The sequence below is a fragment of the Dryobates pubescens genome, chromosome 11, assembly GCF_014839835.1.
Source record: "Dryobates pubescens isolate bDryPub1 chromosome 11, bDryPub1.pri, whole genome shotgun sequence".
NCBI lineage: Eukaryota > Metazoa > Chordata > Aves > Piciformes > Picidae > Dryobates > Dryobates pubescens.
In genome coordinates, this window is record NC_071622.1 from 10,723,704 (window position 1) to 10,738,483 (window position 14,780).

A 14,780-nucleotide genomic window follows, 5' to 3' on the forward strand; every position below is an offset into this window, starting at 1 on the left:
CTTTATTGTTTTGGAGGAAAAAGCAGGACAAGGCTCTGTCCTACAGTGCCACAAGTGCTGGGGACTTTTTAGCAGCCCCTGTGCCCACCCCCCAGCCCCCTGCCACACCCTGCTTCGCCTGCACAGCCAGGAGCCACCAGTAATAGCTGCAGAGGCATTAAGATCTATGCTTGCTACCAAGCTGCTGAGAGCACTGGGTGTTGATTAAATTTTCATACCTCCCTGACAGGCTATTTTTTGTGTGTTGTGTTTTAATTTAAAACACACAAGAAGGGACTCCTTTTTTTCCTTCGCAAGCATTCCTGCTCAAGATCTTGACGTCATCTCAGGGCACAGAGGGGTAAAAAGCTAAGTGCTTTCCCCCTCTCACCATCCCCCTCATCTCCTCCACTCTCCAGCCTCTCTCCCTCCCCCTCCCCCTCTTCCCAGACACCAGCTCTAGTCAGCACCACTCCTTTCTGGAAGCCATCGTTACCCATCACGCTCCCAGATTCACGCTCCACAGTGCCTGAAGGAGCGGTAGAGCAAACTCAGTCCTGGTGTCACTGCTGTACTGAGCTCCTTTGCCCATTAGCATGGTGCCAGGGCAGGAGGTGTTCACTGGGGCCTTTGCACCACTTTTCCTCGCAGCAGAGTCCCCACAACCCTCAGCATGGACCAGCATCACTAAAGTTCTCATCCTGGGAGCAGGGACCTGAGAAGACAGGCACCAGCATTCAAAGGAGCTGCAGCAGCCTCTGGAAGCACCAGGGCTCAGGGGGGTTTCTAAGCTCAGTTCCAGGTGCAAGCAATCCTCAGCATGAGGGCAAACTCATCCCTAGTCAAGTAGTTAGTTTTTCTGGTCCCTGGCTGCCTCACATAAAGCCAGGCATTGTCATTACTTTCCAAAAGGCAAGAGGACAAACCCACTCCAACCTGCATGATGCTTAGGTCCCACTCACACTGGTCATGCATAGGTATGTCAGAGAGAGCAGCTGAGCATACCAAGTGATCATAGAATGATAGATTGGTTTCACTTGGAAGAGAACTCAGAGCCTTGTCCAGCCTGGCCTTGAACACTTCCAGGGAAGGGGCATCCACAACCACCCTGGGCAGCCTTTTGCAGTGTCTCATCACCCTCACTGTGAAGGATTTCTTCCCAATATCCAATCTAAATCTACTCTCTCTTCCAGCTTCAATCAATTCCTCCTCATCCTATCACTAAAAGCCCTTAGAAAAAGTCCCTCTCCAGTTTTCTCACAGCCTCCCTTCAGGTACTGGTAGACTGCTCCAAGGTCTCCCCAGAGCTTTCTCTTCTCCAGGCTGAACAGCCCTAACTCTCTCAGCCTGTCCCCGTACAGGAGGTGCTCCAGCCCTCTGGTTATGACTGTGACACCCCAGGAATTCATGCTAACAAGTGATGAGCAATTTTGTGTGCACACACATTAAAAAATAACTGCTGTGCACCAGGTCCCTCCTTTGAGTCCTGACTGGTACAGCTGTGTACCTGGCGGGGTGCAGGACTGCCAAGCTTTGCACCCTTCTCCCATCCATGTGCTTCAGCATGGCCAGTGATTTAACACACCTGCCCTTCCCTTCTCAGAAAGGATGGATGTTTCACCAGGTTTGATGACCAAGCTCCAGCAGAAAGTCTCAGGTTTGGTGCTTCATGGCCAAAACCAAGCCAACTTCTAAAAACCGAATAGAATAGAATAGAATAGAATAGAATAGAATAGAATAGAATAGAATAGAATAGAATAGAATAGAATAGAATAGAATAGAATAGACCAGACCAGGTTGGAAAAGACCCTTGAGATCATCAAGTCCAGCCTATCATCCAACACTATCTAATCAACTAAACCATGGCACCAAGCACCCCATCCAGTCTCCCCTAAACACCTCCAGTGATGGTGACTCCACCACCTCCCTGGGCAGCACATTCCAATGGCCAATCACTCTGTCTGTGAAGAACTTGTTCCTAACATCCAGCCTAAACCTCCCCTGGTGCAGCTTGAGGCTGTGTCCTCTTGTTCTGGTTGCCCGGGAGAAGAGACCAACCCCCACCTGGCTACAACCTTCCTTCAGGCAATTGTAGACAGCAAGAAGGTCTCCCCTGAGCCTCCTCTTCTCCAGGCCAAGCAACCCCAGCTCCCTCAGCCTCTCCTCATAGGGCTTGTGCTCCAAACCCCTCCCCAGCTTTGTTGCTCTTCTCTGGACACGCTCCAACAAGTCAACATCTTTCCTAAACTGAGGGGCCTAGGACTGGACTCAGGACTCAAGGTGTGACCAACCCTGAACCTGTCCAAGTTTTGAGCCTCAAGCTGCCCAGGGCAAAAGGACAGAAAAGATTTTTACCCCTTCCCAAGGAGTAAGCTAAAAATGCTCCACATTGATTGGATGTTTAAATGGAAGTTCTGTTTACATATATACACAAAACGTATTCAGGTAGAAGGAATGCACTCATGAACTAGGCTCAGTCCTTCACCTGAGCCTTCCAGAAACTTCCAACCCCTTAGCCTCAGCGTGCCCAAGAGCAGATCAAACTCCCCTGACTACACTCAGGCCTACCGCTGCCTCACGGGGTCCAGCTGTGTAGCTGGAAGTGCCTTGCCAGCCAAGAAAGCCATTTTCCCCCCAGACCACGAGATAAAATGCATGCTCTTCCTGGGGAGGAGAGAGAAGAGAGAGATACCTGGCTGTGCACCCTCCTCAAACAGTGAGATACCAAGAAATAGAAGAGAATAACAAATTACTATATCCTGGGACGAACTGTCCGTCCCCTTGGGACTTTCCATCCTCTGAAGGGCTTTCCTTTGCGGTTATACCAATTAGCTCTTGACTTCCCTTAGCCTACCCCAGCGTCCAGCAGCCTGAAAGCCTGACCTCTGCACACCTGGCACGGGATGAGATGCACTTTGCGTGCGGTGACGCTCATCTCGGTCCTTTTGCACCCCGCATTTAGAGAAGACCCCAGACACCATCCTGGCCCCAGCACCTTGAGCGTGCTGGAAGCACATGGTGGTTGAGTCACTTTCTCTGCCAGCTCCCTTCCTTGCAGCAGCTCATGTTCTACAGCCGCTCTCACGGAGCCTCTGCCACCAGGCTCTGCGTGCACGCTGCGCGCTTCACACCTCACAAGTGCCTTTGCAGCTGCTCAGCTGCTTGCAGAAGGCTGCTCGGCTCTGCATGGGGCTGCAAGACCTCCACACTCCATCTCCCCCAAGGCTGTGCCACACAGATCTTCCTTCCCACAACCACAGCCTCTCGCTGTGTATTTTGGAAGCTGCCAAGGATTAAGATTTAGATCAGATGTTAGGAAGAAGTTTGTTACCGCAAGGGTGGTGAGACACTGGAGCAGCTTGCCCAGGGAGGTGGTGGAAGCCTCATCCCTGAATGTTTTTAAGGCCAGGCTGGATGTGCTCTGGGGCAAGCTGATCTAGTAGAAAGTGTCCCTGCCCACGGCAGTGGGGTTGTAACTAGATTATCCTTGAGATCCCTCCAAACCCTGACAATTCTGGGATTCTCTTTCTTTCAGCAAATGTTCTTGTCTTGCTGAAAAAGCACCCTAAAGGCTCCTAGCATCCAGCCATGGCATCTCCTAAGGCTCCCTGGACCTTTTTGCTCTCCTTCTTCATAGAACCATAGAATCAATAAGGTTGGAAAAGACCTCAAAGATCACCAAGACCAACCTGTCAACCAAGACCTCATGACTACTAGACCATGGCACTAAGTGCCACATCCAATCCCCTCTTGAATCCCTCCAGGGATGGTGACTCCACCACCTCCCTGGGCAGCACATTCCAATGGCTAACAGCTCTCTTTGTGAAGAACTTTCTCCTCACCTCCAGCCTAAACTTCCCCTGGTGCTGTTTGAGACTGTGTCCTCTTGTTCTGGTGCTGATTGCCTGGGAGAAGAAACCAATCCCCTCCTGGATACAATCTCCCTTCAGGGAGTTGTAGAGGGCAATGAGGTCTCCCCTGAGCCTCCTCTACTCCAGGCTAAACAATCCCAGCTCCCTCAGCCTCTCCTCGTAGGGCTTGTGCTCGAGGCCTCTCCCCAGCCTTGTTGCCCTTCTCTGGACACGTTCAAGTGTCTCAATGTCCTTCTTAAACTGAGGGGCCCAGAACTGGACACAGTACTCAAGGTGGGGCCTAACCAGTGCTGAGTACAGGGACACAATGATCTCCCTGTTCCTGCTGGCCACACTGTTCCTGATACAGGCCAGGATGCCATTGGGCCTCTTGGCCACCTGGGCACACTGCTGGCTCATGTTCAGCCTACTATCAACCAGTACCCCCTGGTCACTTTCTGTTTGGCAGCTCTCCAGCCATTCCAACCCCAGCCTGTAGCTCTGCATGGGGTTGTTGTGGCCAAAGTGCAGCACCCAGCACTTGGACTTGTCAAATGCCATCCTGTTGGACTCTGCCCATCTGTCCAGTCGGTCAAGGTCCCTCTGCAGAGCCCTTCTGCCCTCTAACAGATCAACATCTGCTTCCAGCTTGGTGTCATCCACAAATGTACCGATGATGGACTGCATCCCCTCATCCAGATCATCAATAAAAATATTGAACAGGCTGGGGCCCAGCACTGATCCCTGGGGGACGCCACTGGTGACTGGCCTCCAGCTGGATGTGGCACCATTCACCACCACTCTCTGGGCACGTCCCTCCAGCCAGTTCCTAACCCAGCTCAGAGTGTTGCTGTCCAAGCCAGGGGCTGACAGCTTGGCCAGGAGTTTGCTATGGGGGATGGTGTCAAAGGCCTTGCTGAAGTCCAGGTAGACTACATCCACAGCCTGCCCCACATCCACCAGGGAGTCACCTGATCATAACCTATAACCTCAATCCCTTGCATCATGAGAGGCCTTCTGGTTTACAATCAGGCAGCTCCTGGTAGCCCTTGCCATGCATGTTCAATTAGCAGCATGGCTGCACTTCCAGCACTGCTTTAACACGTGTGCTTCAAAAACTGGTATTTTACCCACAGTTGTTAATTCACAGGCCCCGAGCAAAGTCAGGCTGGTTCTTTGCATGACCTGGCTATGGCTTGGTTATCACTGCCATGCAGCCACTCCTGCCTTCCTGCAGCTTGCTCTGACTCTCAGCAATTTACTGGAGCCACGACATTGGAATCATAGAACTGTTGAGGTTGGAAGGAGACCTTTGAGATCATCAAGTTCAACCACTTGCCTTGAGCTCACAATCCCACCACCACTGCTAAGATACCACCACTAAAACAGGGGATCAGGAGCTCAACCTGATGGCCAGATCCATGCAGGGAAAAGGTTTTCCCAGCACAGATTCTGGTTCTCTGCACTGGCCATGCTGTATCTGTGAAACATTCAGAGCCTTTCCCAGCATGAGCAAAGGGTGGAGGCTGAGGGGAGATGCCACTGCTCTCCACAACTAACCTCAGAGGAGGTTGTAGTGAGGTGGGGGTCAATCTCCTCTCCCTAGTATCAGGTGACAGAACAAGAGAAAATGGCCTGAAATTGTGCCAGGCAGGTTAGGGCTGGATGTTAAGAAACATTTATTTCCTGGAAGAGTGGTCAGGCACTGGAACTGCTGCCCAGGGAAATGGTGCATCACCATCCCTGGAGGTGTGCAACAGTGTTTAAACATGGCACTTTGGGACATGGCTTAAGGACCATGGTGGTGTTAGGTCAACAGTTGGACTTAGTGATCTTAGAAGTCTTTTCCAACCAAAACAATTCCTTGTTCTGTGATTCTACATGGCCATGCTTTTACTTGTGGCAACCACAGGCAACGTCAGCAACTGCTTGCAAATGCAACCACTTGCACCTTGCAGCACCCTCAGTTCCTGTGAGTGATGCTGGCAGGAGGTGCAGGAAGCCCTGGCTCCCTTGTCTACATCCATCCCTCCCTCCCTCCCTCCTGTGACTATAAACAGCAGCTTTCTCCATGCACTTGTGTTTTCATTAGTCCTGGACTCACAAATTCCTGACTGGGAACTGTGGTTCCCATGTGGCATAGCTGGTGTTACCAGATCTGGCAGCTCCAGAGAGCAAAGAGCAATGCTCCAGGTGAGAGAGTGGGACAGGCAGAGCTGGCCTCTTTCCTGCAGAGCCCACCAAACCAGCCCACAGCCTCAGCACACGCTTGCCACGGGCGGTTTTCTTCCCATCTCAGCTCCCAGCAGCCAGGGAAGGTCCCTAATCCCTTCAACTACACATAATGGTTCTTTGCAGAGGAGAGGGAAAGGGAGGCACCTTATGGTCCTGGCCACAGGGGACACCATGACAGAGCACATCCACCCAACACTGCAACTGGTGCTGGGAAGATTACTTGGACACCAAGGTTGTGGCCCCCTGGGTGTGCCAGAGAGCCCTTAATTTAGCAGCTATGGTGGTAATCAGGGGATTCCAAAGGGTAACTCTTGCAAAGAGTGTGGTCCTCAGTGCCCCCAGCAGCATCTCCCACAGTTACCTTCCAGTAAGATTCAGATGGAGGATCAGTAAATCTCAGACACCAACTAGATCAGACGTGGTAAGAACACCTTAAATGGTCTGAGCAGACTCTCTCAGGAGCCGCGGCACAAACTCCGGAGGTTGATCAGACCATAAATTGCCCTCCAGGTGCCAAAGGATGTGGAGGAGAGGACATGGGAAAGCAGCCTCTGACTTTTGCTGAGAGGTGGTCATTAACAGAAGAAACAAGGTGCCAGGCAGGTCACTGGTGGTGGACATGCACAGCAGTGTGAGCAGGCAGCAGCTTCCCAGACACACTTAAAGGCAGGGGAGCCACATGGTCAGACAGGAAAAATCACCTCTCCTGCTCTGCTCAATTATGCATGGGCAAGAGGTGCTGTAGTTAAGTCTCTAATCCCACTGATTCACCAGAAGCAGCCAAGAAATGGTCTTTTTTCAGGCTGAACACCCAGGTGGTTCAATCCTGCCTAATCCTGTCAGCAAGATCCTGACACTGCCATCTCTTTTAGGAAGAGGAAAATCAGATCTTCATGGTAAGGTCAAGCTGTTGCCATGAACTCCAGAGGGACCTAGATAAGCTTGGAAAGTGAAGCCATCTGAAATTTGTGCAGTTCAAGAAGGCCCAGTGCAAGGCTCTGTGCCTGAGGTGAGGCAACTACTGTTACTGACACAGGCTAGGAGATTATGGGACTGAGAGCAGCCCTGCAGAGAAGGACTTGGGGGTGCTGGTGGGTGTAAGGATGGACCTGAGACAGCAGTGTGCACTTGTAGCCCAGACCCAGCAGCATCCTGAGCTGTATCTCCAGCAGCGTGGGCAGCAGGTGGAGGGCAGTGATTCTGCTACTCTACTGTGCTCTGCTGAGGCACCACCTGCAATGCTGAATCCAGCTCTGAAGTGTTCAGCACAAAGGAGACATGGAGCTCCTGCGGGAGTGTGGCCAGAGAAGACCACAGGAATGATGCAAGGTCTGAAACCCCTCTGTTGTGAGAACAGGCTGAGAGAGCTGGGGCTGTTCCGCCTGGAGAAGAGAAGGTTCCAGAAAGACCTTTTTGTGGCCTTTCAGGATTTAAATGGACCTACAAGAAAGCTGGGGACAGACTTCTTAGCTGGGGACAGACTTCTTAGCTGGGCCTGTTGTGATGTTTGAAACCAAAAGAGGGAGATTTAGACTTGATAGAAGGAAGACATTTTTTATAGTGAGGGTGGCGAGACTCTGGCCCAGGTTGCCCAGAGAGAGGTAGATATCCCATCCTTGGAAGCATCCTAGGTCAGGTTGTTTAGGGCTCTGAGCAACCTGCTGCTGTTAAATATGTCCCTGGTGACCACAGGGGGTTGGACTAGGTCCCCTTTAAAGATAGCTTTCCAACCTCAACCCTTCTGTGATTCTGTAACTCTCCCCTTTCTACCCTAGTCTGAAATTCATGGTTCATCTATATCCTGCACCTCCAGAAGGACCCTGGATAGAATATAGAATAGAATTGACCAGGTTGGAAAAGACTCTTAAGATCAAGTCCAACCTATCATCCAACACTATCTAATCAACTAAACCACGGCTCCAAGCGCCCCATCCAGTCTCTTCCAAAACACTGTGATGGTGACTCCACCTGCCCTGGGCAGCCCATTCCAATGGCCAATCACTCTTTCTGGGAAGAACTTCTTCCTAACATCCAGCCTAAACCTCCCTTGGCACAGCTTGAGACTGCGTCCTCTTGTTCTGGTGCTGGTTGCCTGGGAGAAGAGACCAACCCCCAGTGTGCAGGGAAGCCCAAGGTGTGGGCAGCACAGTGCCTTCGCCTGGGGTTAAGAAGCAGCTTTTCTGCTCGCACCAAAGTATCAAATACAGAATACAGAATTAACCAGGTTGGAAAAGACCTTCGAGATCAAGTCAAACCTATCACCCAACACCATCTAATCAACTAAACCATGGCACTAAGTGCCTCATCCAGTCTCTTTTTAAACACTTTCAGTGTTCCACTCCACCAGCTCCCTGGGCAGCCCATTCCAATGGCCAAACTCTCTTCCTGTGAAGAATTTCTTCCTAACATCCAGCCTAAACCTCCCCTGGTGCAGCTTGAGACTGTGTCATACTCTTGTTCTGTCACTGGTTGCCTGGGAGAGGAGACCAGCCCCCACCTGGCTACAACCTCCCTTCAATTAGTTGTAGACGGCAATAAGGTCTCCCCCAAGCCTCCTCCTCTCCACAGCCTCTTTCCCCACCACAAGCCGCCCAATTTACCTCCTGCAGAGCAATGCCACTCTGCCAGCGTGCAGGCATTATGGCAACCAGGGTGTAAAACATTCCTGGTGTGATGATGCCCAAACTGATGCTGGCATTAGGCTGAAGTGGCACAGTGGCTTCCAGCCCATGCACCGGAACACATGCGCACGGCCGGTCGCCCACACTTTGTCATCGCCTGCAGCTGGTTTGCCTGCTTCCAGCTTTGCCCCTAAGTTGCTCCCAGGGCACCACAAGAGCTTGGTCATCAGCAGCTTCAAGCAGCTGCAAACCCCAGGAACCTAGCCCAGCCATTGCTCTGCTCCATCAGTGCCAACGGATGTTTGCCACACAAACACCAAGGGTCCCAGCTCCTGCAGGACACCAAAACACTGCCTCTGCCCCAGGGAGGGGTTCTGAGCTCAGATTCAGGGCTTCCCAAAGCCACTGCAGGGATGCAGGCACATCCACCACCTGGGCTGCAGGGACAGCGGATGTGCAGTGCCCAGAAACCACCTCCACTCTTACAGAGCTGCCCTGGGGAGCACAGGAGGAGGAGGGAAGGAAGAGTACCTCCCCCACTCCCCCAAGACAGCCCTGGTGCAGCAGGCTTGCTGCAGCCCATGCTCACAAGGTTTTTGCTTTCTACAACAGGTTGCACAGTCAGATCAGGGATGGGGCCAGAACCTTTACATCTGCCTTTGCTCCACATGTAACAACACAACTCTTCATTCCCCAACTCCTGCTCAAGGGGGATTGACTGAACCCATTTTCATCAGAGAGGACACTCATCACCTCACAGGTTTCCAGGACACAGAAATACCATCTCCAGCTCCCCATCCCCCTTCCCAGCTGCCCAAGGAGACCCCAGAACCACAGTACTCACATTATACAGGACTGTGGTCCACCCTTCCATGGTGATGCACTGGAAGACGGTCAGCACAGCAAAGAGGATGTTGTCAAACTGCGTGATCCCATCGTTGGGACCAATCCACTCCCGGCATTCATAGCCTGGGGGGCAACCCTGCACCCCACATGGATGGGGGGGGTCCAGCTCTTCTAGTTCACCTGCAAGTACACATCAGAGAGGCAGGGTGAGAGAGAGGTGAGGAGAAGAGCTTGAACACAAGCATGCACGGGGTGGAGCAGGAGACAGAATCACAGAATGGTAGGGGTTAGAAGCCACCTCTGGAGATCATCTAGTCCAACCTCCCTGCCAAAGCAGGGCAGGCCACATGGGAAGGTGTCCAGGCAGGTTTTGAAATACTCCAGAGATGGAAACTCCACAACCTCTCTGGGCAGCCTGCTCCAGTGCTCTGTTACCCTCACAGCAAAGGAGTTTTTCCTTATGTTGAGGTGGAAGTTTCTGTGTTCCAGTTCCTTGTCCTGTCACTGGGCACCAGTGGAAAGGACTGGTCCCATCTTCTTGACACCCCAATGGGACCAGCCTTGGCTGTGCATGAACTGCCTACAACTACCTGAAGGGAGGTTGTAGCCAGGTGGGGGTTGGTCTCTTCTCCCAGGCAACCAGAACAAGAGGACACAGTCTCAAGCTGCACCAGGAGAGGTTTAGGCTGGATGTTAGGAAGAAGTTCTTCCCAGAAAGAGTGATTGGCCATTGGAATGTGCTGCCCAGGCAGGTGGTGGAGTCACCATCACTGGAGGTGTTTAGGAAGAGACTGGATGGGGTGCTTGGTGCCATGGTTTAGTTGATTAGATGGTGTAGGATGGTAGGTTGGTCTTTTCCAACCTGGTTAATTCTATTCTATTAGAAACTGGGAGGTGCTGAACACAGCTGGGTGATGCCTGGTGTGCATGAAGCAGAATACAGGACCTTCTCCATCTTGTCCTTCCCACAATAGCAGCCTGTGCTCACCCCAGCTGTTTTTCACCTATGGGATGCAAAGTTGGTGCAAAGCCCTTCTGCCTACCTGAATTGTTTGTGTAGCAGGCTCGATGCAGCTTCCCGCTGTAAAACTCCAGGCCAATGATGGCAAACATGAGGATAGCGAAAAAGAGCAGCAAGCCAATCTGGAGGAGAGGCACCATGGCCTTCATGATGGATTTCAGCACAATCTGCAGGCCTGGGAGAGGAAAGAAAGAGCACAGCTCAGCATGGTGATGCCCATCCCCTGCCTGGGGCACGTCTACCCCTCCTCTGGCAAGAAAAGGCTAGTAAGCAGAGAAGTCAAACAGTCATCACACATCTGATGTATGTGGTGAAACCTCCAGCCCAGCCTGGAGGATCCCTGGGCAGCTAAGGACTCTGGGATGGACCAAGTGGTCATCATGGTAAGGGGAGCAGGGAAGGCCAGGCTTCAGAGCAAGGCTCCAGAAGGACTGGCTTCTGGATCTGGCCCCTGATCTGTTGTCTTGGCCTGTCCTTGCCCCACTAGGACTTGGTGGGATATGGTCCATGCAGTTCTGTCCCCCTAGTTGCCCCCAAGGCATGGATCCAGCACACCACCCAGGGCAGGAGGGATGGGAGGACCGATGCCAGCAGCAGCCTAGTTTCTTTATTTATCCCCATGCTGGCAGATGAAATCTTGCATAAAAACCAAAAAATCTCCCCTGAATAAACCTCAGCCCTGAAAGGATCCACCCACTGCCTTCTGGCCAGGGAACTGGGGCTGCCAGCAGGCCCTAGCAAGCCACCAAGCCCAACCTCGTACCACCACAGAGCAGGGGGAAATGTCACCCAAGGACACCAAATGCTGCCATCCCAGACCTCCCACTGCATGGGGAGGTTTTCCCCCCTCATCCTTGATTGCACACTACTCCTCTGAGTCGGCATGAGGACATCAGGGACAGGCATGGACACCCCAGTAGAAGGACCAGGAGCATCCAACTTACTGGGAATGCCCGAGACGAGCTTCAGAGGCCTGAGCACGCGCACGGCCCGCAGCGTCCGCAGGTCCACGTGAGTGTTGAAGTGAGTGCCAGCGGTGGCAAGGATGCTGTGGGCACACAGGGAGAGAGCAGAGTTATCCCAGGCAAAGCCCCCCACCAACTTGGTGTCAAGAGCTATGTCCTCATGCTCTGGGGGAAGCTATGAGGAAGACCATGTCCCCAGGCAGATTCAATGCCTCCCGAAGCCCCAGTCAATGCTGGCACTAAAATTCATGGGTCTCTATGCTCACCAAAGCCGCTCATGGGCCATCCAGTCCTGGTAGAGTCATAGAAGGGTTTGGGTTGGAAGGGATCTCAAAAGATCAGGTAGTTCCAACCCCCCCTCCCATGGGCAGGGACACCTTCCTCCAGACCAGGTTGCTCAAGGCCTCACCCAACCTGGTCACCCCCCCCTTGATGCCTGCCACACAGCAGGGTGGCCGGGTGCAGCCCCGTGCTGCAGCTCTGGCCATCACCCCTGCCACACGGTCCCGCCCTGGGGTCTCCACACTGCCCATGTTGTGTTCATCACAGCTCTGTGGGTTTAACCTCCCTTCCAAAGTTCCAACAACAGTACCCCAGAGATGAGGGCTGCTCCCCTGGCAGCTCCCCAGCAGGTAGCTGCTCCAGCTTTTTCCACCCGTGGGGCTTCCTTGGAGTCCCACCTCTGGGACTGTCACTGAGCCGAGAACCTCGCACACATTCAAAAATCTATAGTAATTGAGGTTTGGTGACCTTGGGAGGCAACTGGCAGGCACAGAAAGGACTCCAGAGGCTTTTCTTTTAAAACACAAAGACTTTTTTTCAAGCCTATCCCTGGAAAACAAAGCAGGGCAGAAGGAAGCTGCTGCAGAACCAAGTCCAGCAGTGGAAATGCTCAGGGCCACTGCACTTGCTGGGGAAGGCAGAGCTGGTGCCGTTCAGGGATGCCAGCAGAGCTACAGGAGCACAGCAAGGAGTGTTGGAACTGGTGGCCTCCCATCTGGGCTTGGTCCCCAGGGTGCTGGGTAAGGAGGAGGAGGAAGAGGTGTAGAAGCAAGGGATGGGAGAGGAGTGGACAGGCAGGAGAGTGGGGACACGGAGGTAGCAACCTCAGAGTTGTTTGCAGCAATCCAAAAACTGAAGGAAATTGGGTCATTGTTCCACTAATTCATCTAATTACAGGCCAGAGCAGCTCTCTGGCGCGCTGAGCAATTAGCACTCTTTCTCTCCCCCTCTCCCTGAGGTACAGCAGGTACCAACCTGCCCCTCCAGAAAGGCAGCTAGGTTTCCTAGGATACCCCAGCAGCAGAAACTGTCTCACATCAGCAAACCAGGTTGTTTCAACTCCTTTTCCTGGCCTCCTCTTCCTCCCTGACCCAGTGGAAGGGGTTAAGTGCAAAGCCTGGTCAACCATCTGGGCATCTTCCCAGCATCACTCACAACTTCCCAGAGATCAGACTGTTCATCCCTGATGTACACCCTTGAGGACACCTTCCCATTCCTCTGTGCCCCAGCCTATGACAAGCCCCCACTACCCACAGGGCTGACAGGAGAGGAGAGAAGGGACTTAATTAAGTCAGGAGCACCCAGAGGCTGGGGAGAGCTGCGCTGTTAAATTGGTTGTAAGATCAAAATCAATAAGTATGATAAAGCATGGCCACTCCACAGCATGTGGGAGAGAGAAGAGCACAGACACTGTCATTTCTTTCCTGCAATCTGCCAGTGAGAGCAGAGTAACCCAGTGCTCTTCAAACCAGAGGTGTAGAGGACACTCTGTGCCCAACACTGTATTGCAGACTGCAGGACCCCCCTTCAGCTTTTGCTCCAACACCTGGCATCCAACCAGCCTCCTAAAGGGATGAGAGAAAGGCATTTGCATATCCTGCACTAACTCCAGCTAGGGCTACGCACCTCCAGGAGACCAGGGATGCTCCCAAGGGCTCACTGATGGAAGCCTAACATCATGAAAAGCCCAGCCAGAAGGCAGAAGCGAGAGCTCTCGCCTCCAAGCATGGAGCCCCACAAATCATGGTCCTGCAGACCCACGGGGAGGGATGGAGGTGGAGCCGCCAGCATTCGCAGCTTCACCATACATCTCCTCCCTGGGACAGGACCGTTCCCAGCTGCCCACTGTGGTGGAAGGGATCAGAGCACCCTGGCTGCAAAATCCTCCGCTAACCCAGATTTGTTTGAAGGGCTCTGGAGCCGCCGCACCGAGCCTCCAGGCAAGGTTCAGGCGATTTCAGGGCACTCCTTTCCTGCGCTCTAAATTAGCTGCTAAGAATGGGACTCCTCTGTGGCAAGGTGACATGCTCCTTGTCCTCACTGGGGGACAAGGGACATCACGAGATCCTTCAGAAGGGGGTTTGGATGGATCACCTGAGCGAGGTGGCTGCACTGCAGGCACGTCTCCAGACCAGCCAGCACCATGTAATAGGTGCCTGTGCATCCCTTTGCAGGCACAGCGAAGGTGGATGCACTGGGAGCGTACGCTGCGGAGCTGCTCCCAGCAACCCCACCCATCCCAGTGCACCAAGGCACCCCAGAGCCCCCAAGCAGGGTCTAAGTAGACTTGGACCACCTGTAGGCTAATTGTGGTGGCTGGAAAAAGCCAAACAAGCTTCCAGGCATGCGAGGATGGCTTCCATCTGCCTTTCCCAAGCCCTTCAATGGTTCTAAGTATCAGGCATCACCTCTCCCTGGTAGCTGAGCTTTACTAGCACACACAGATACCACCACCACGTTACTGCTAATCACAAACACAACCCTCCAAACACAGCCTCTTGCTTCAGACATCAGTATCTCACTACTCAGTGGCTCCTTCCAACCCTTTTCTCTTTGTTTTGTGCAGGAAGGCACCCCTAGCACCCAGCCTGGCCCAGCTCTGATTCATTTAATGGCACTAGTTAAGGTTTCTTTCTGGGTTTCCCACTTCAAGAGAGACAAGAAACTACTGGAGACAGTCCAGTGGAGGCTACAAAGATGATGAGGGCATTGGAGCATCTCTCTAAAGAGGAAAGGCTGAGAGACTCAGGGCTGTTTAGCCTGGAGAAGAAGGACTGGGAGGGGATCTGATCAATGCTGATCAACAGCTAAAGCTAAAGCAGTGGAGAAGAGGATGGGGCCAGACTCTATCCAGTGGTGTCCAATGACAGGACAAGGGGCAACTGGCACAAACTGGAACACAAGAGGCTCTGTCTGAACACGGGCAATGAGGCTGGTGAGAGGCCTCGAGCAGAAGCCCTGTGAGGAGCGGCTAAGGGAG

General features: G+C 52.9%; 1 protein-coding gene across 1 annotated transcript in view; it reads right to left on the reverse strand.

Moving 5' to 3' along the window:
• CACNA1E (calcium voltage-gated channel subunit alpha1 E) overlaps positions 1-14,780 on the reverse strand; it is a 133,459-nt gene that overhangs the window by 78,835 nt on the left and 39,844 nt on the right. The window contains exons 5-7 of the mRNA XM_054165170.1: positions 11,498-11,601; positions 10,576-10,728; positions 9,531-9,712 (exon numbers count right to left, since the gene is read on the reverse strand). Coding sequence (XP_054021145.1) covers positions 9,531-9,712; positions 10,576-10,728; positions 11,498-11,601 — 439 coding nt within the window. The remainder of the gene's footprint in view (positions 1-9,530; positions 9,713-10,575; positions 10,729-11,497; positions 11,602-14,780) is intronic.